This window comes from Anas acuta, chromosome 11 (assembly GCF_963932015.1).
Source record: "Anas acuta chromosome 11, bAnaAcu1.1, whole genome shotgun sequence".
Classification (NCBI taxonomy): domain Eukaryota; kingdom Metazoa; phylum Chordata; class Aves; order Anseriformes; family Anatidae; genus Anas; species Anas acuta.
In genome coordinates, this window is record NC_088989.1 from 4,796,548 (window position 1) to 4,818,494 (window position 21,947).

Below are 21,947 nucleotides of genomic sequence, written 5' to 3' on the forward strand. Positions count from 1 at the left end.
GGCTTGTTTGGTGGTCTCTCATATACTAACACTCTCCATGTATTTATTATTATTATTATTATTTTGCCATTTGTAGCAAATGAGGTTGTTTAAAGTGCAAAAAGAGGGTAACTGGGAATATATTGAATGCAATGCAAAGATATGACCTGTTTGTGTAACTGCCTTTCCAAATGCTTCTGAGTTCTTTCTGTCTCTCTGCACCTCGCTGCTCTAGCTGGGCTCCTTTGACAGTCTGTCTGCGTGTAGGCAAGAGGTTAGCAAAGAAGGGGAAATTAAAACAATGTTGTACATTATATAGTTACCAGCTATTGAAAAACCTATTTTGTATGCAAGACAGCAGTGTAGAGATATATGGAAAGCCTTGGGCTAAGTACAGAAGATAATTACATTTGGAATTTTACTGAGTTAAGTCATTTATAGCTTCAAATAGTTGGAGAGAAAAATCAGCAAAAACACACTTAAACTTCTTGTTGTTACTTTTCAAGATAAGCATTTTTAAAAAATTCCTTTTATCTTCTTATCTTACAAATTACCCTTTTTTTTCATAGATATTTCCTAAATTTTACTTTCAGGAACACGCTGGTCATGACACTTTTTCACTATTAGCCAAAGCAATATAAACTATTTTAATACAAGTTTTATAAAAATCAAACTACCAGTCATAAAATATCAGAGTCTCGCAGAAAATGTTATGAGAAATGGTCTGTTATTTTAACAAGTTTCTTGGGAATTAGAAGAAAGAATCTGCAGTCTTCCTGGTAAACTGAGATACGAGATAATCTTTTACCAAGATGCAGTAATAACTCGTGCTGAAGGTAAATCTAGATTATTCAGTTGCAGTCAGCTTGAAAAGCATTAATCCTTCTCTCCTGCAGTTACTGGGCATGTCTGTGCCTGGAACTACAGGGTGATGCCCTAGACTTCAACAGGACACCACCACTGGTTGCTGCCTCTCCACAGGCCTTTGACAATACTTTGGAAAGGTTCATTAGTGCTGCATTACGCTAATAGTAGCGAGTGACTAATATCCACAGATTCACACCCATTTAGCGCTGAGAATCTGTCTTAGCTTAGAGTCCTTGCATGGAAGGTAGCATAAAGTCCCCAAGTCAAGAACATAATTACAAAGTGATATGAGGGCTAAGTCAAAAAATTCTGTATGACTATTTCTAACAGTCTTGCTAGCACAGTACACAGGATGAACTGGAGGCTTAATTTAGACTGGGGTGTTAATAACAGAGTGAGACCATCTATGCATCATCCATCAAGAATGGATGGAGGAAGAGGGTTGTCCAGCTTCTGCAATGCACCTGTGACTCCCCCCTTCTCCCTCCAGTGGTCTTGTGGATCTGTCCTCTGATAATCTGCATAACTTTGTACACAGGAAGAGACAGAGGATTTGTCTTCCAGTGCCTACATTATCAGTCTGTGACCTCGTTTTTTTACAGAGGAACATAATACAATGAAAGCCTAGCCCATTAGCACAGTTTTCAATGACATGGTCTGCAGCACCCAGCGTGTTAGAGCAGGAGCAGCTAGACCAAGACCATTGCCCTAACGCTCCCCCAGTGGAGCAGTTGCCAACAGGGGCACAAATCAGCCCTGTGGCCAACTACGTGAGTTCTGTGAGCCAGATAGGAGAGGGACCTGTAGCTTTTACCCGTTGCCTCCATGACTTTCAGCAGTGATGAGAAGCTTTGCCTTCAAGCAGAGCTGTGCAGCGTTGTGTGCTGTTCGGGGACCAACATCATGGCAAGACCCAGCTGCTGCCCTGTCTCATGCTCATACAGCCCTGTTGAGACACAAACCTAACAAATCCGTTATATCTGAGGGATGCACTACAGGTTTTAAATGGACACAAATGCAAGCCTTTTTTTTTAATATTATTTATTTTACACAGAATAGTTTTGTCAGTATCATGGACAGAGATAAATGCAGTGTTTTTAAAAGGCAGTAGTTTTAAATGAACTTTTTGAAGGAAAAAACAGGTCAGATATGTTTTGTGTTTGATTGTAAATGCCCTTTTGCAGAAGTATCATGAAGCTTAGGTCTCAGCATTTCCATCACAAACATTTAAAATTTCACAGACAAGGTAGAGTTCTTCTCATATTTCACTTTGTTTAAACCATCCTGACATGATCATTTGTTGCCATTATAAATAGTGAGAATTGGGCTGCTGGGTAAAACACAAACACAGGAACACTTCCCTATCCTTAGTGAGATCTTAGCTGGAATATGACATTCATTTTGCTGCACCAGCGTTGAGTGGAAAAACATTTCAGGACAGCAACAAGGCTCTGATATACTTTTTTAAAAAAATAAAAATATAATATGTATCTCCCAGTAGAACAGGAATCCAGCTGACCATTTTCAGGGGAGCAAAAACACTGCGTGGGCTTGTTTTCCTAAAGCATCCATTGACACTTTTGAAAAACGGATCCTGAACCTTTCTAGTACACAGCCTTACTAATAAGCACGTAACAGGAGGGAAGGTTATGTCTTGGTTGTCTCTCACACTGCCCACGGCTGACTTCCTTCTCCTTTGTCCTTGGTCTTTTTCCAAAATCCTGCTGCTGAAGTGATCTCCTCTTCCTGTTGATCTGGCCATGCTGCTCCCACTGAATGCCCTCACTGGGTTTCCATTTTCACGTTCCTGCTCCTTGCCCCTATTTTCTGTCTGTTTTTCCTCCCGGACAGCTTCTGCACCCTGTGTGCCTAATGACTTCTCTCTTGCTCCTTGGTCAACAGACTTTGCTGCCTCCTCTCCTTCATCCCCTTATGGCCTGTGCTTTCAGTGCCTTCCCTCTTCTGCTTTTCAAGCAGGTGCAGTTTTAGGATTTAACCTCTCCAGGCCAAGGTATGTGCCTGGTGTCCAAACCTGCAAAGCACTGTACACATGTACCTTGCCCTGGAAGGGTTTTCTATGGAAGAAACACTCTTAGGCACCTAGATCATGGTGAAACTGCACAGAATTGAGCACCATTGGTGGAATTGTGAGAGGAGGAAGCCTCACAAAATGGGGCTTTCCATGAGGAACTGGGTGGCCACTTGAAAATTGTCACCATCTAGACCTTTCAAAAAGGATACAGGAAAAAGGAACGAGGCTTCAGATGGGACTGTGTTGTCAGAGTCTTCATGTGCCCTATAGGGAGCAGAACTCAGGCATTGAAGTAATCTGCAATGAAAACCAAGAACTTGCTGTTTCTGATCTGCTCCTCAGTGTTGGATCTTCAACTGATAAGGTCTTGACCCTGAATTTTACCAGGCCCCCTCTGAACACGTAAACATTTCGGGCTGGACCAGCAGCTCTAAGGCCTTGCCACACAAAGCTATGACAGATCTACAGCCCCTGTTCTTCTAAAAAGCTCTTCCAGTATTTTCTCCTGTGCCATCAGCCAGCACTGTCATTTGGGGAGGGCTCTGCACCCAGAGGTAGGGGCACCCTTTCCAGCAGGACTCGGCAGGTCTGTGGGTGCTGACTGAGCCCCAGGCAAGGACATGGTTCCCTCTGTGCCCCCTGTCCTGCTCCATGCTAGTGCCAAGGGAGGGAGCTGCCAGCGTGACTCCAAATTAAAGATGGGTGTATCCCTTCGAGTGCAGTTTTCTAGACTAAGAAGCTGCCACAGGAGAGCAGCAGGTGGGGAATAATTCCCTGGTGGGAAATAGTGCCCACCAGGAGCACTGAAGCACAGCTCTTCAGACTGATTCAAGAGTTGCATGAATCAGTTTATTTTGGTTTCGTAACAGTCTCTTGCCCAATAACACTGTCAGTAGATCAGGAGCGTTTTCCTGTAAGTCCACTGGCAATCCCCATTTTGGGACCATCTGCACTCCAGTGAGCACTTGCTCCCATCAGCGGCCCAGCAGCCGTCGTGACTTCTCTTGAATCACCCTGCTGAGCCACGGGGCTGCTGGTGACGTTCTGGTTTGGTATCACTGCTGCTTCCTGACCTAGGGGAAAAACAGTTTAAAGAAATTCTTCAGATTTTTTTACTTCTCTTCAGCGCTTTGAAACTGAGAGACCTCTATTTTTCATAATTTAAACTCCTGCCTAACTGGGTGAGTGTTTGAATTCCTAGACTATGACAAAACACTAGCGTGTGTCTGCCTGAAATGTCGAGAGGATCTTTAATAACGTTCCCCCACCAGAAACTGCATTAAAAGCGTGCTAAGATGATGACTAAAACCAATAAAAGCGAGGACCCTGGCTGTTGGGAGCTCAGTACCGCTCCGTTTCGACGAGGGGACACAGAGGAAGCCTGGCGCAGGGTGTGCCCCATGCTGCCCGGGTGCCTTTCCCTGCTGGCACTGCTCTGTTGCAAGCAGGAAGTTTTCAGGTGCCTGCATTTTGTTTGTTTGGGCTTAGAGCTTTGGTTTCTGCAGTAGCCTGCAGACCAAAACGTCATGCACAGATGACCCGGTGCCCGCTAACTGCTCAGGATGAGAGACCGCCCAACAAAGCTGCACTGAGAATGAGATGTTTACTGTTTTTTATTTGTTCCGTGTAAAGCACAGCAGCTGAGGGGAGAGACCTCTACTTTCTCTGAAGAGGTCCTCAGAGGACTCTCAGAGGGAGAAGTTTCTACTGCATTGCTATGATAAGAGCCCGTCGCTGCTCTTTTGTGATATCCAGAGCAGATCTGGAGATAGATTGCAGGAGATCTGCTATCAGCTTCAGCTTTTCTCATTCGCCATGGAGGTTTTTGACCAAGAAAAGAAAAGCAGCCTGAAAAGCCCAGCAATTTTGCTTTTGCACTTCCAGAGCGCACAGCGGTGACACCATTTTTCCCTTTATTTAATTCCTGTCTTGGAAACTTGTGTGCCAAATTTTATCCCATCATGACGCCTTTCTGGCACGGTCCGAAACCCCTCGCCTTGTGAAGAGCAAGACAACCTTGACTGTAAGGTTATGAATGGGGATTTATGACCAAGTCTCCTTTTATATACACTTAGCCCAACTCTGCTGCTACAAACAGATGACTGTGATAAGGTGGGCAGGTTGTTTAAAGTTTCACTGGAATGCAAGCACAGTTCTCCTCTTGGCACCAGGAATCTGGCTTGTCTAAAGCACAGCTCAGCTCTGCAAAAATTGTCATCTGTGAGAACCTGATCCAAGTCCTGCTGGAAACAGGAGCATTTATGTTGGGCATGTAGGTTAACACGCCTTTTTCATTAGTGTTATTTCATAATATCATCCTGCTTTTTTTTCTTTTTTTTTTTTTTTCTTTTTTTCCTTTTTCCTTTTTTTTAATAGCAGCCGGAAAAAGTCCTATTTGCCTATAGAAAAAGTTTCTGAAAATAGTGAGATTTAGTGCCTGGCCAGTGCGTTTGAAATGCATTGGGAAGCCATCCTGGCCACAGCTGTGTAGGGTGTGATCCTGAGACACCATCCAGGTGCAGATCTCAAGGAAAAAACCTCAAGAGACTTGAGGAAGTGAGGGACAGCCCTTGACATCCAGCTTGGCCCCGGTTGTGGGCTGTGATGCAGTAGACGACATGGTTAGCTGTCCCACCCTGTGCTCCCTCACTCATGCACCAAAGGGATTCGGGTTCCCCTCGTGGCCCCACGGGGTTTTTGCCAGCTCTCAAGGACCAGCAGAGCGCCGAGGCCGCCTGTCGCGACTCACCGCGGAGCCTCGTGTGGTTTAACCACCGCCAGCTCCTCGCCTGCTGCGCGGTGCCACAACTCCTGCACGTGACGTGAGAGCTGCGGCCCGCTCGTGCTGCTTGTTTGCTGCTACGGCAGGAGGAAAAGGCATCACGGAGGCACTGCGTAGCTCGCTTTCTGCTGTGCCTCCCGGGCTGGAGCGGGGCTGGTTAATAAACATGATTCACTGATGCCTTTTAGCTGTCAGGGCTAGAGTGAACCTCTTGGTGCCGGCAGGTCTAGCTCTTCTCACTCAAGGGCTAATGCATTTTGCTTTGGGAAGCACTGACACCCAGCACCAAGCGTTAGCTTTGCCTCGCAAAAAGACCATATACAATTTCCAAACTGCTCAGCAATAAAACTCTTCTGTCTTGCACGTTGGTGCCAACTGTTTAATTAGGAATAAGCAGAGATTGGATTTTATTCCTACAAGTAATAGAGCGTTTTTTTCCCCCCCCTTCAGCTTGCAAAAGATAAAGAGCGCCTGCAAGCCATGATGACACACCTGCATGTGAAGTCAACTGAACCAAAAGCCACCCCTCAGCCCGTAAGTACTGAACTGTGCAGAAAGCAAACAAAACCTCACAACAAACCTCTTTTCCTGTTTCCCACCTGGGCGTGTGATGCGAAGCGTGGCCCGCTGTGTGCAGCCTGTCGCGGCGAGGAGATGCAAAACACCTCCCTCGCTGGGGCTTTGCAGGAGGCACTGCCACAGGGACCCCCTTCTCACCATCCTTCTTCCTTCGGGGGGCCGCAGAAACCAGACTCCAAAGCTGTTGTGGGGGGCCTTTCTCTGGCCTGTAAATCTCTTTACATTGGTCCGACTTGCATGAAATCTTAGGAAGTGTTAGGAAGGAGATGTAATTAAATTATATTTAGTGTATTTATTTAGCTTTCTCTCCGACAGACATTTACAGTAGAACAGGCTCTAGTTGCACGTTTCGATGATAAGCAGTTACTCGGTATCGGGTTTTACACTGTTGAAACTGAGAAGCTAAACCTTTTCCACCCCAGATTGCTCTTTAGAAAAGGGGGTGCAGGGGAAGCAGCGAGGCAGGAGGGGTTGGTCAGCTGCTTCATAAACTCCACCTTCTTGCACAGTACCCAGGGGCTCTGCAGGCCAAGCCAGCTCCTGGGTTACTCCCCCAAAAAAGACAAGTCTACCATCTCTTCCCCTGCCCAAAATGACTCTTCAGCTGTTGTTTTCTCCTAACCTCTTAATGCTGAAAATGTTCCTCAGAGCTTCACATGATTATTCAAAGTGGAGAGAGTGCTTTGCTTCTTGATTTTAAGATTTGTAAGATTTAAAGGTACACTGGCTTTATTTGATTTTGCTTTGAGTCATTGTGTGAAAATTAATTGAGCGTTGACAATCTATAGTTAGTACTAGCAATTTTAATCAATATGCAATGATGCAGCATAATGACAAAGTATTGGTTTATCTGTTTTGACTGATTTTTTTTTCTATAAATAAAGCAAACACACACCCATATATGTGTGATTTATGGTGATCGAAATAAAAAGGAGTCAGACTATTAACCCAGCAAATATGGTAGCCTGCCAAGATGCAGTTGGTAGACAAAATTAATGTCTGAAACAGAACACATTACAGAGATAGAGAACATAAAATCATTAAACACTTCGCGCACCCATTTTTACTAGAAACGGATTTCTCAGTTTCCATGTAGTTGGAAATAAATGGCTGCAGAAGTGCATAGGGAGGCTACTAGATAGAAAATTGCAGGCTATTCGGCAGCGCTGGAGCAGATGTCAAAGTCAACGGGAAATTTCGGTGCCGTCTTGGAGAGAGTTGAGTGGTAGGTATGAACCCTTCCATTTAAGCTGTTGAGATTCCTCAAATTGCTTGATCTGGTGGATACCGGCTCTCTAGAGTGGAAACTACATACAGTGGCTATAAAAATAGCATTCTCCTACTTCCTCGTATCCATCTCAGCCTGAATGCAAATGCTTCAGCACATTGTTGGCAAAGTATGTAGACCCAACAGAATGGGGAGGAGGTTTGGTTTCTATAGCTCTTACTGGATTAAAAATTAAAACAGCGGAATAATCTGGGAGTCTCAAAGCACTCTGCCTTGAGGCCTTTCATAACAGCGGTGCCCCTCAGGAGGAAGGATTAAAAACTAAAGGGAGGAAATCATAAGAAGGCGAGCAGTGTTTGGCAAGGCAGCTAGTGATCGATGCTCAGCCGCGGAGGGCAGGAAGCTTTGGCGGGTGTTGTAGGCTACGGAGATGCCAGGCGGTGTCGCCATGAAGATTAGTGTTAACAGCTAATAAACAGGGAAAAGCAGCGGAAAAAAAATAAAAAAAGTGAACGCAGGGGGAAAAGGGCTGTCTTGATTAGTATTAAAAATGTTTTACATTCTGGAAAATTATAGCTTTGTTGGGGACCTCCTACTAAATTTATTTTTAACTGCTCTATTGAAAATTCTGTACCACTAGTCAACATTATCTCTCAGTTGCTCAGCACAGTGTTTCTTTATTAAAAGAAATAGGCATGAATATTTTTGACTGAAAAATTAATAGCTTTTGAATTCATACACAGCAGGTTTTCTTTTGCAAAGAAGTCCAATATCGCTGCACAGCACTTCTATAACCATTTATTTGGAGTCCAAGTCAAACCTTTGACAGCTAGAGCAGTGTTACAAGCCAACATAAAGAACTCCAAGATGTAAACCAACAATAGGCAGTCTGTGTGAGGTTTGCCATTGTCAAATACATAGATTGTTTGGATTAGTTTATGTAAATGTACTGTTGTATTACCCTTTGGAAAAAAAAAGATCACATTTGTGTATGAAAAGTGGTTTCGTTCACAGGCAGCATTATAAATTCCTTATCCTTTAACTTACATGTTAGAAGTAAAAATTGGTGCCTGACAGGCCTATATTGTGTGGCACTCTGTTGTTGGATTGAAACTGCCTTCTTTTCATTTATTGAAATATAGAAAAATTTATTATAGATACCATCTGATAAATCAGAAATTATTAAAATATGTATAGGTGAAGCATTTGAAAATTAATTATAAAATGTAGAAGTATAGTGTTTTGCATAAATTGTGCTTTCGTTGTGAAAAAAATACACAGGCACTGCTCAGGCTCTGCTAGACCCTAGTCCTTTTAACTCAGTGGGATAGGACTTTGGTAAAAAGATCTGATGACCATTATTGCAGTGCAAAGTATTCTTTACATCCAGTAATTAATTTTTTTTTGCCAACATAACTAATGCAAGGTGTATGTTAGAATTAATATATTACGGTACATCGGCACTTATAAAGGAACGAGTGGCTGCGAATCCAAATGTAGCAGTGAATTGGGATTTAAAATTACAGCCTTTTCATGACTGAGGAAATGTTTTTATTCTGCTCAAAGGATCTTAATGCTTATTTATAAACCGTGTGGTGCTGGCAGGTAGAAGCGGTGATTGAGCTGCTTACTGCTCATCTGATTTAACCAGGAGCCCAGTGTGACCCACACTGACCATCGGCCCTGCCTTTGCCCCTTGGGCTTCAGGTGGTGGTGGGCAGGTGGTTGTCAAGGACTGGTTGGATCCCAGGCAGCTTCGTGGTGCTTCTCCATCAATTCACAATTCACCCAGGGTTGGTGAACGGCTGTTTCTCCAGCCTGGTTGTGTCCATCACATAATTTTCACCATCGCAGTGGAAGGGCCCATGCGTTTCCCTACCCCAATCCACCAAAACTGCTCGAGAAAGCCCTTCAGCTTGCTGCCGATGTCTCGTGTAGTGGAAAGGGCAGCTCTTGTGTTCCCGCTGGGGCTTGGGGCAGCCAGGAAGATGACTGAGGGCAGGCTGGGGAAGGAGAGCAGTTGGGGTGAGGGCAGTGTGGGTGCCTGCTTGGTGATGACAGGGTCCAGCGGTGCAACAGCTTCCAAGAAAATGGCAGCAGCTCTCAGCTGGCACTGGGAACATGTGAAGTTGTTCCTATTACTGCTGCGTGTGGTGTTTTGGTGAGAATAAAGGACTGGCTGAAGTGAGAACAAAGCTGGGAAGCAATATGCTGTGACATCTTTTTAAGGTAAAAATTTTTTTCAAGGCAGAAAAAGAAAAGCCAGAACAGCGATTGCTCCAGAATTATCATTCTGGTTTTGCAATTAAGATAGCTTCCCCTACATGCTATTTTCATTCGTGGTAGTGATCAGCATGGTAGGTTAAAATGGAAATGTGATTTTTTTGGAGGATTAACTAACACTGAAGTTCATACGAAGCAAGGGAAAAGGAAAAAGCATCAACCAACAAGTAATTCTGCATACTAGGTGCTATATCCATCTTGTAAAAACAGACAGAAAACTTTAAGAGAAACTTTTGGCACTTTAAATAAAACGTACTGTTAGATATCCCCTATTTAATGTATTTTTTTTAACCTAACCATAGCAATTACGATTGTTTTGAAATACTGTTTTTAGCAACTGTAATAACAAAGCATTAAAAAAAATAGTCTTTTAACTGTTGAGGTAATGACTGAGCATTTTAGCTGCTGTAGCCGTACTTTATAGTTTGAAAAAATAATGATACACAGCAATAAAGAGAGATTCTCAAGCACAACAAAAGCTGTTTTTATATACTGGTTTTCATTAAGTCTCACTCCTCAGCTTCAGTTTCCTCAGTGTTCCTGCCAATAACAACACCTGCTAAGTGATTGCTGCCTGCCAGGCTCGCATCTAACGCGCTGATGTGTCCAGGCTGAAACGGGAGAGGAAGACACGGCATTTAACTAAGTTTCAGGCCCAGCGTCAGCTTTCTCTCCCACCCTCGGTGTGAAGAAAAGCACTCTCTGCTCTGGAGTGGTTTAGGGTCCAGCAGCTTGGCTCAGATAAATCCCCAGCCCCGGCTGTGACCAGGACAGCAGCAGCAATAGCAGGGGAATCACTGCCCTGCAGCAGTGGGTATGGCCCCTCTGGGTTGTTTAGACATGTGTATTTCTTTTCTTTTTCCTTTTTTCTTTTTTTTTTTTTCTTTTAAAAGTGTTTCAGATCGGGTTTTTTATTGCAGCCACTATTGTCATGTAAAATGTTTACACAAAAAGAACTCAGGCTGAGCCTTAATGGGAGAGCCACTTACTGGAAATCTGGTTTACAGGGTGAAGGAGAGGGTTACCTCTCTGCCTTGTTTATATCTAAGGAAAAAAAAAAATGACTCAGTCTTCACCTTTAATAGGAAGACATGACTATTTCTTGAAAGGGAAGGTTAATAATAAAATCCTAAGCAGGATATTGAACACTGAAACAATTACAGCATTTATGATTGTTGAGTTAAAGCAGTATGAGGTGCTGGTCTTAAAAACCAAAACTGAACAAAGCAACCAACACCTTTCAGAGACTGAATTTACAGAATAATTTACGGGTATAAACCGGTTGTGGGGTTTGGTGTTTTCTTTTTTTCTTTCTTTCTTTTTTTTTCTTCTGTTGTTTGTTGTTTTTTTTTTCTCTTGTTTTCTTTTAAGGCTGGAGGAAATCCTCCCTCCCCCCATCCCCAGTGCAAACACTACAGAAACGTTTAACTCTTTGGTGTGAGGGCTGTACGGTGCCTGACATGGTTGTGCCTTACTGCAGGACAAAAATTCTCCCTCATTCAAGTGCAAACTTGGTGACCCGTGTTCGCTCCCCTCTGACAAAAATGGTTCCTCGTCCAAAAATTACAGTATGTGGGAAACAGGCTGTGTACAACATACCAGTGTGAACAACTTCGCTAATCATAGTAACTTGTTTTTAAATAGAAAATGCAAACAGTGAGCAACCGTGTCGAGTTTCCATCAGGAAAAGAAACCCTCCCAGCCCCGTCCCTTCCTGATCTTTGCCCTGAATAATCGTCCTCGGCCGTGCGGGGCACGGGCGTTAGCGCATTTCTAATTGGGCACAATATTAAGATTTAATAGTTTACAATCCCGATGAATATTTCAAGATTGCAACAAAACCAACACCATTCATAATTTGTTGTTCTGCTCTAATTCACCCCCCAGTTTGCAGTCCTCGCGTTACAGACCCCACAAAGAAAGCGTCTGGGAGCAGCCCACTTCCCCCTTGCCCTGCTCCGGGTGTCGGTAATGTCCCCTGCAGGGATCAGTCCCCTGCCAGAAGAGGAGAGAGCGGTGAAAAAAATGCAAGGCAGGAGGAGGAAGAACTTCGCTAGCAATTGACAAGGTCGTCTTTCATTAACTTGTTGGTTCAGGCTCACAAACGGTCGGCGGAGGTGAAATGCGGCATACTCGCAGCATTCCAGCTTTTTGTTCTTTCTTTCCTCGCAGACTGCAGTCATGTTTAATTTGGAAACTGGGCTCCTTTGGCAAATTAGCAATTAGAACAATTTTGTGGGAATATGTATATGTGTCATTAGTTTTCCTGCAAATTAATAGCGAGAGCAGAGGTCAGGCAGAAATTTTCCACTTGACTGCAGCTCCTCTGTTGAGATTTGGCACTTTGTTTTGGAACGGCCACAGCTGCTCAAAGCCACAGTCTTCCTTTAGGAACTGTCTTTTAATTAGTTTACCTCATAGCCATTATTACAAATATTACTGCCTCCCCTCCTTGAAATAAAATTACTGTTTCTACAAAATATTCCAGTGACATCTTGCACCACTGCACATTGATGGTGGGGTCACTCGAATGCAGCGTTTAATCATTAGATCACCTCCATAAGCATCTCCTAATTAGAGTCCTTACAATACAATTTTATCTGGTAATTAGCTGAGATTGGCTGCTTCCTCTGTAGCTTATTAGTGGCAGCCCAGCAGTGGGTGTGAATCACAGTGTCATTTGTCAAGCCTGTTAAAGCCCCCCCCTTTGCTCGTCCTCTCCTGTGTTTATTTCTACTTGCTACCTATGCTGAAAAGCCTGAAGAAATTTAACTCGATTCACATTCTGGAAGCAGGGAACGCTGACCTTTGGGGATCCTTTCTCGCTGCTCCCTAGTAGAAACAGATTAAATGTTAAGTTTTTAAACACTAAAAAAGGAAGCAAACTCTTTTGAAATGGGGTAGCGAGAGCCGTAATGATGAAGCACGAGCAGTGATCTTTCCAACAGGAGGGCCCGGCTGCCAAGCCTCCGCTAGAGATGGGCACTTAAAATTGATGCAGATTTGCTCGCAGTTATTGGACTGTTAAAATGTCCATTTAGAAACTGAGATAAAATACAGTAGATTTAATTTCATGGTGAGACCTGTCAGTTGTACTATTATTATCGTCACCGGTCCTTTTATCATATGTAATAGATGGATAGATGGATAACAGGGAGACATTACCGGGTGTGTATCCCTAATCAGTGTCCTTAAATCACGCCAGTCAACAAGCGGAGGTGGCTCTCGGCACCGCCGGGCTCCCAGCCCGCGTCTTCTCCCGCAGCTTGCACTTAGCTGCTCCCGCCGGGGCGGGATTCGCTGGGAAATCAATACCTGTGTTTTACTGCCTCTCGTCATCTCCTCGCTGGGGTCTTGCTCTCCAGCATCGCCACGAACCGTTAAATATTTCCCGTGTGAGGAGAGCCCCGGTTTGCAGGCACCGGCACAAAGGGATGGGTGGCAGGTACCTGTGCTGCCAGGCTGCGGGGTCGTGCAGCACTTTGCAGCACCAGGTTTTTATGGCTGGGCTTTCAGTCTTTTTTTTCCAGTTTTTGTGGCTGTGCTTCGCAGTCAGGACAGAAAAGCAGGCACCCTTATCTGTCACTCGGCTGGGCCCTTCCTGTGGGCCACTGGCTTTTTGTCTTGGTGTCGCTTCTGTGACACCGGAACCTTTTATTTTCCACTACCTTTGTTTTGGATAAATCCTGTTGTTTCGATAAAGAACCCCTATTTGTGGCTGTTAACTCATATGAGGGATGCTAACAGGAGTTTTCTTATCTGGTTATTTTCACATGAGGAAAATGAATACAGTGCCTTATGGATAAACTGGAGATGTTTGGGGGCGTGTCTGACCTGGGCGCCTCGCCTTCATCTGAAAAGGTTTAATGTCCAGCCAAAAAGAATTCTAATTATGAACAAAAGTTATAAAATTCCGGCCCTGGTAAATTCAGTAGGAATTTTGCTACTGACTTCAATGGGGTCCGGATTTCACCGATACTATTTGCAAAAGTGCCTAAGAGAAGGAAATGTGGAAGTGGTTCAGAGAGCCCTTTTCTCGGTCATCCTTTCTGATACCGTGGGTAAGAGATGGGGTGTTCATTGAAAATACTCCAGCAGGAGCGACCTATTGTAAGGGAGCATCGTGTTCCTGAGGGCACTGCTTCAAATAGTGTCTGGGGCCGGGGTTTGTGCAGGTAACGCCGCTGCCTTCCGTCGGGGGAGACAGGCGAGTGGTGCCACTTGTGCTGGGCTGAGTGGCTGCAGTATTTCATGCAGTGTGATTAATTAAATTATTCCAGATTTAACCTACTCGGGGCTTTGCTTTTAAAATGGATGAACGGGAGCGAGAAAAAAAAAAAGAAAAAGCCCAGATACTGAAGAGAGAGATTGCGTTTCTCCCTACCACGTCCTTAGGAAAGTCTTTGCCTTTTATTCTAAGCCCGATGCCTTCAATGAAATATCCAAGAAGATTGATTAGAAGCCATGCATAATGATAGCATGGAAATAAGAGACGTGTGGGCTTTAGATTGTGAAACAATGGAACTAAAATAAAATATTAAAATGATTATGTACTCGGTGAGATCTTGTTTTAAGGTTTAGATAAAAATCCACAATTTGTAGTTCTGGCAGCAGGCTACATCATTCTTTTTTTTTTTTTTTAATCAATCTGGAAATTTATATATTCATTTCTTTACTGGTTCCTAATGGAGATGTTGCAACAGCACTTAGAGCTGTAGCAAGCACTCGAGCTGTGTTGTCTGCTTCGAACTGAGGGAAGTGCCATTACCGAGAATTTTCTCCACCATCCTTAATTAGCCAGAAGCGCCGTTTGTAACGCAGTCCTCGTCCTCTCCTTCCCTCTGCAGCTGAATCTGGTATCAAGCGTCACGCTTTCCAAGACGGCGTCCGAGGCTTCTCCACAGAGCTTACCTCATACTCCCACCACCCCGACTGCACCCATCACTCCCGTCACGCAGGGACCGTCGGTCATCACTACCACGAGCATGCACAACGTCGGACCCATCCGGAGGCGGTACTCGGATAAATACAACGTCCCCATTTCTTCAGGTAAAGGGGGTACTGGTGGCACAGGCCCTTGTGGCCCCCGTGGCTTTCTGTCGCCTGCAGCCCAGCATTGGGAGGCTGTGATGATAACAGAACAACTGCTCTTATTCAGCAGATATTGCCCAGAACCAAGAATTTTATAAGAACGCCGAAGTTAGACCACCATTCACGTATGCATCTTTAATTAGACAGGTAAGCAGAGCCAAACACACGCGTTCGGATTAGAAAAAAAGTCTCCCTATATGTGCACATTCTGGATTAAATAGATTTTCAAACCTTTGGTATGTAAGCATGCTCAAATGCTCAAACCTTTACTATAAGGGTTTTTAGAACTGCAATATATAACATAATTGCTTTTGATTAAGTATTACAATACGATGTGATTATTAGGAAATTCATTTCACACAACAGTGAAAATGAGCCTGTTTAAAGATGGCAAGTCAATTATCACAAGCTACAGTAATCTCTGATCCCTAGAATTAATCTGAGCTCTAAATAATTACTGAGCTTTAATCAGCTAGTGAAATGTTTTGCATTTCTCTTTGATTCTGCTTTATGAATGACTAATAAATTAATATTTCTGTAAGGAAACAGAAATAAAAACTCAAAACAATTAGATAATTCCATTTTGAATTTTGCCATTGAACTGTTAAATACAGCCATTAATCTTAGTTTGTATTGTGAAAACCTTCCTTTGGATTTTTGCTCCAAATCTCTTCTCTTTTCCTTGCTTCTCTTCCTTTCCTTCTTGTGCTTGTTCAAGTGAAACTCTGAATGTATTTTGAACTGTTTTGTTCATAACTGATCTTGCAATTGATTTGCTTCACAAGGCCATCCTCGAATCTCCAGAAAAACAGCTAACACTAAATGAAATCTACAACTGGTTCACGCGAATGTTTGCTTACTTCAGACGCAACGCGGCGACGTGGAAGGTAAGCATTATCCCGTGTCTGCCTCTTGCCTTTGATATCTGACATGTACTGAATAGACGTTGCTGATGACATAACAAATTGTAACGACATGTGGACATGAAAATTTAGATCGGCAGTTTTGACACACACTAGGTGTCTTATCTGCAGGAAGAATTTGATATTTGGCAGAAAAATTCTTCTGCCTTTGAAAACCACTAATTGAATCCCCATTATTGGCTTTTATGTTCTGTGATTATGCCACGAGTTCCTCTGTGTGGTTGCTGCTAGCAGTGAAACTCAAGCCCTTCAGCTGGAACATATTAAAAAAAGAAAAAAAGAGGTAACGTTATTGTGTCAGTGGAAGATATGCTGTTTGTCTTTTTAGTTATGCAGACTGTAATCACAACTACTTTTTTTTTTCCCAGGATCTATAGATAAGTGGATTTCTTTCCTCTATCAATTGACTCTGAGCTACATATGCAGATCTGTTATAAACTTCCTTTTTTTTTTAGTCACACAGCAGAAGCTTATCGAACATAATATGCAAGAAGCAAGCCCCACCATAAGAAATCTGTTTAACAGAACTAAAACTTGATATTTGGCACTTCAATTTCCTACTGTAACCATCTCTGATACTGTTAGATAAGGGGTCTGAGGAGCTAATTTTATTTTCTGTTTTGGAGGCCACTCTTTCCCTTCTACATAACATTATAATAGCCACACCGGCTTCTAAAGCTGGTATAATTACTAATGAATGAATCAAATAATAGGATCTTGCGTTGCAGTAAAAATTGCATCCTAGTACTTTGAGCTTCTCTTAATCTAGGCAACTCCGTTTGTTCTCTAACAACTTCAAATGACCAGGTAGGATGAATATGTCCCATACCTGCTGTTTCATTAGCTCTTCATATTTTTCCTGTCTCAGCCTGCATTTAGATTAATTCCATCAAAGGATGGAGCTAAAAATGGTCCTTGGAAGTTAGTTTAGTTTTAGTAGCACATTATGCTTTTAATTCAGATCCCAGGGCAATTTTGTACATTTTCAACCGTGGTCCGTAACCTCTTAGATTCAGGAAAAGTCTATGTGATTGCTGCTTTGATTCTTTGACTTCAGTTGGAAAACATGAGCAGTGTTTCACTTTGCAGCCTCCTTACTATCCAGAAAGGAAATTAACTTTCCTTGATTTAAGATCCATTTAGACCTGCCTGTCTTTTGCCGCTGGAGTGCTTCCAGTAGGCCTTTTCAGCAGCTGCAGGTGTGGGTCTAAAGCAAAAATCCTATGTAGTTCCAGCAGCAAAAGGAAGGGAAGTGGAGAAGGGAGTGGAAGAAGGCAGCCTTGGCTGTATGTCCTGCGAGGCTAGTTTCAGGAATTAGCTTGTGCATCACTTAAAATTGAGTCCCAGGAGCCACGTGCAATTGCAGTGTGCTTACAGAGGAAGAGAGAGGCAGGGCTGGCAACCCCTGGGCTTGCAGAAGAGCAGTGTGTCCCAGCAGGTCCATTTGCAGACCCCTCACAGACACCTCCACCTAGTCCTGCTCCACTACCTGGGAAGAAAAGCTTCACCTCACGTTCCAGAATTGGTGTCCACTTAAGTCATGCAGGTTTTGTACTGCTCAGGTTTGTGCCAGCCTTCAGGAACAGCAGGGATGGAAATGCAGCTCCGCGTTGGCATGATGGGAAGCCCATGGGGCACAGTGCAGGCGTAAGGGTCTAATTGCAGAATCCAAATCATTTGAATATATATGTGCTGATTTGTGCTCACCTTCAGCTAACGCTTAGGGGGCATTTGAGTCAGTGTTCCCCAAGTTTAGTCTCAGGGTTTGGTTTGGGCAAGTTTCCTTGAGACTTGTTTCAAAAAACCAGATGAGCGCAGGAATAAAGACTTTTAAAAAATGAACCTCTTCCCCAAAATGCTGTACCGCAGAGCACGAGCAGCTATTAAAATAACAAACCCTTTCATTTTCTATATTCAAGCATGTTCAGGGTAATTTTTCTGCAAAAGTGGCTTGCATACAAATATTTTTAACAAGGTAAATATATAATCTTACAATAATAGCTCCTAATTTTTCTGTTAAGCTGATTGCTAAGGGAGCACTGTGAACTGGTTCTGACAGGTCAGAGGCAATGTCTGTTTGCCTTTATTTTTGGAGTAATTTGCTGGCACTGAATTGCAGCCATGAGGCACGGGCTGCAGGTGTGGCTCTGAAACGTGAGGTGTTGTTCGAATAAAACTGTTAGATAGCAAGTATCCAGAGGCAGTGAAAATAAAGCATTTTGTTCTGTGACGAATTCCTTAAATAAGTGATCATATTGAAAACAGAAAGCGAGGGCAGCTCTTCATGGACATGCTGCAAATAATCCAACTTGTCTGCCTCAAAATCTTCAGCAAGAGCCTGATCCAACAGCCCCAGCCCTCAATGTCAAGTTGCGCATTGACTTCAAGAGAGCAAGAACAGACTGGAAAGCATTTCTCCAGCATTAAATACATGTAAAGAACACAAATATTTCTGCTCAGCTGTGTATTTAGAGACTGTTTACAAACTCTGAGGACTCACTTCACTGAACTTTGCTGTATGCGTTTGATCAACTGCTGTATTAACTAGGAGATCAACTTTCACTGTGGGAAATAGCATTATTATTCTTACATTTTGCTCCAGACTTGACAGCGTTCCCATTTTCACAGGAAACTGCCTGAGTTACCCAGATGTGGGCCAGCAGCCCTGTGTCAGGTTGCACTCGCGCGGACCTCGGCACCCACCGGCGGCTGCTGAGCTCGCTGGTTTTAGCCCGGGAGGCGTGGGGCGTTGGCATTTCTCCTCCACCTCAAAATCAGGGCTTTTGCCGAAATTTTCAAAACCAGTCAGAACTCAGAGAGGTAGGGGAAAAAGAAAATAAAAAAATAAAAAAATAGAAAAAAAAAGAAGAGGAGAATAAAAGAAGGAATGAAGTAAGGAGAATAAAGGAAGGGCAGAAAGAAGCAGCCCTGGTGGCCAGGTTGACTTCCAGCTAGATTTCAGCCTCCCCCTGCCGTGTGCTGAGAGGAAAAGCATATCCAAGGTTGGTTCCACCAGTTCCCCAGTGGAGCCCTGTGGAAGAGCTGAAGCACACAGAGCATGCCATGGAGCAGGGTCAGGCCCTGTGTCCGCAGGATCAGGCACTTAGAGCCAAAGGAGACTCATTTCCATCCAAGTATCTGCTGAGAGCAGGCAGAAACCTCCCCTGAAGCAGGGACAGGAGGGTTGGGACTGCTAGTGATTGCAGGGACGTGGAGAAGTAGCAAAAGAGTCTTTGCCTTTCCCCACAAGCACACACACCACTGCCTCTTAATTTACATGACAAATGCGCTGTGCGTACCCTTTGTTTGCACAGTGATTTAGACATTCATGATTAGAGCTCCCTTTCACCATCCAGACCCGATGTTCATTAAAAAAAAAAAAAAAAAAGATGACGACGACGGGAGGGAAAAAAATTGTGGTCTCTTGGTTGCCTAGACCCAGGCCATGTGTTTGGCTGGCACTGTGCCTGCTAACGAGTCAACCAGATTGACTAAATCAATGGTGCCAGTGATGATGGATGGAGTTTGTTCGCCTGCATATTTTCAGCAAATGGCTTCTTCTGCTCTCCCTGTTTACCAGGCCCCCTTTCAGCTCCACGCACGAGCCGGGGTGCTTGGTAGCGGGGCTGTTTGCTGAGAAACCCCATAAAGCGGGCACGGGGCATGGCACCCCTCGTGAGGAATAACGAGGCCCTCGGCACCATTTCGGAGGGAGCAGAGACAGAAAACCAGAGCCTGCCGTGCTGCAGAGAGGTGGCTCATCACGGCCAGCTTTGGGCACGGTCCCAACACGTCGCAGGGGCTGAGCGGGCTCGTCTGCCCCACAGAGCTCACCCGAGCCCCTGACGCCGGCGCCTGGGAGCACCAGGGGCGCGGGTCCCTGGGGGTGATGAGCTGTGGGGATATTAGCACTTTGTTTCGGAGAGCCCTCCTCGTGTTTTCACTTGGCAGAGGCTCAGATCAGTCAGCGCAGCAGCCTGCCAGGAACGGGAGCCAACTTCCATATAAGCGCATGCCGCGGAGGCAGGAGCCGGTGCCGTGCCGGCCGGCGGGGTGCTGCCGAGCCCCGGTCCCCGGCGCTGGTGTGCAGGGAGGTTCAGCACCTGATTCACATTAGCCCGGCTGTGGGAAACCGCGGAAGCACCAGCTCCAGTGCCTCCCTGCTCACTCGAGCCGCCCGTGCTTACATTAAATCCTTTCTGTTCTTCCCAACTGCTTTCTTTTTTTTCCAGGAGAGGAAAACTGCTTCTCTTTGCAGAGCGCCTGTATTTGTTTTGAAAATGTCAATGCCGTGTTCCTCTTGGGTTGTGTATGAAATGTGCCGTATTATACAACATGCATGTTTAAACTGATGGCTGTGCTCATTTGCGTTGCGGATAAATGATAACAATAACTTGATTTTCTAACCTTGGGTTTAAACTTTTGTATTTATTTTATCTGTGCAAAATAAGATGTAAAGAGCTGGGTGTGGGGAGGGGAAGGGGGTTAACATTGCAAAATGAGGACTGTCAAGCTGACTGTGCTGCTGTTCTTGGACAATGATGAGCATTTTCTCATAGAAAGTTTTTGAATGTTTTCTCTTTTATACTTGCTGCAGAATGCAGTGCGTCATAATCTTAGTCTTCACAAGTGTTTTGTGCGAGTAGAAAACGTTAAAGGGGCAGTATGGACAGTGGATGAACTAGAGTTCCAAAAACGAAGGCCACAAAAGATCAGTGGGTATGTCCACCATGTTTGAACTTCTTAGCCTAGCTTGGATCATGCTTACAGTTTAACGTAGAGGCTTTTGGCTGCTAGCTGGTGTTAGACCAACCACAGGTGGTTTCGCATTGTTTCAGTTAAGGGAAACCAAGACCAACATCTCATCACTACTGTTTGTATGCCCACCAGTACCCTGACCCTGCTTGCTTGGTGTTTGTTGCATCACATGCTAGTAGCTTGTAGGTGGCAATGCATATTAACCCTCACAAACCATTTGCTTATGCTTATTGCATTTTATTTTCTTTTTCCTTTTCCCTGTATTTGATGTCTGTTCTGTCCCCGATCCCGTGTCCCTTTGTTTCCACTTCATCTCCTTTGCTGCTGCTCTTGTCCCAGGGTGCCATTCGCACCAACCTCTCACTGCATAAGTGCTTTATCAGAGTAGAGGATGAGTTTGGGTCCTTTTGGACTGTTGATGATGAAGAGTTTAAACGTGGCCGTCATATTCAACGAGGCCGTCCTCGAAAATACTGCCCTGATGAAAACTTTGGCGAGCTTGTTGCACAGTAAGAGCTTTTACTTGCTTTAATTTTTTTTTTCTGCTGTTGCTTTGCTTTGCATGATTTACCCATCTCATGTAGACTTGCATTTCACGAAATAGTGACATCACCTTTGCTGCTAAAGAAACTAAAGTTTTGGTTGTTATATGTCTATTTTGTGTGTCCTACTCTGATAATCCAAATGCCTATAATAATAACTCTACTGTGACATGTTTGTTAGAGCATTTGTTTATAGTGCAATGTAGGCTAAAATAGTTATCCACGCTAGTGCAGAAAAGCTGCTGTAGATCTGTCAAGAAGACATATATGCAAGGAAAGGCTTCAGAGAAGTTTTAATCTGATATATTCCTTTGCTTTCAATTGTATGCCTTGGTTTGCAACTCTTAATCAGAAACATGGTTAGATGCTTTTAAGACAGAAACACTGAATTAACTGAAAAAAAAAATAATAATTTGAAAGTGCAGTGAGACCAGCTGTAAAGATTATAAACAACAGGGCATCCTGTGTCTACAACAACCACGCACAAATATTCCTGTGGTTCCCAAAGCAATTTTCTTTGACCTTTTCTCGAAGGCCATCTCTCCAGGACAACTGATCCTTGCCGGTCCCTGTGGGACAGGCTCAGTTAAGACTCTTCACACCATGATTTATTCCCACATGAAAAAAAAAAAAAAGCTCATCTAGTTTGTATTTGATGATTTTTCTTTTCCTCCAGTGGGGACCAGTGATTTGTTGATGCCCAATAAAGAGAGAGTGGATGAGCTTTGCATATATTTTCCTCAAATCCGTCCCCGTATGTAAACTTTAAGATGTAAACTAATGGGTGATGGCATGGGCAGTCCCCAGTCAGGGCCACCTGCCCTTTCCCTGGGAGGAAATAATACGGCTCAAGACCTCTCTCCTGGTCCTGTTGCTCAGTTGC

General features: G+C 44.0%; 1 protein-coding gene across 18 annotated transcripts in view; it reads left to right on the plus strand.

Moving 5' to 3' along the window:
* The window catches only part of FOXP1 (forkhead box P1), a 364,305-nt gene that overhangs the window by 327,471 nt on the left and 14,887 nt on the right, over nucleotides 1-21,947 (plus strand). For 16 of the 18 annotated variants that reach the window (XM_068694644.1, XM_068694639.1, XM_068694636.1 and 13 more), the window contains 5 exons: nucleotides 6,111-6,194; nucleotides 14,598-14,799; nucleotides 14,909-14,988; nucleotides 15,627-15,728; nucleotides 20,362-20,483. In XM_068694644.1, coding sequence (XP_068550745.1) covers nucleotides 6,111-6,194; nucleotides 14,598-14,799; nucleotides 14,909-14,988; nucleotides 15,627-15,728; nucleotides 20,362-20,483 — 590 coding nt within the window. The remainder of the gene's footprint in view (nucleotides 1-6,110; nucleotides 6,195-14,597; nucleotides 14,800-14,908; nucleotides 14,989-15,626; nucleotides 15,729-20,361; nucleotides 20,484-21,947) is intronic. The other 2 variants (XM_068694646.1, XM_068694645.1) reach the window with 1 other exon arrangement.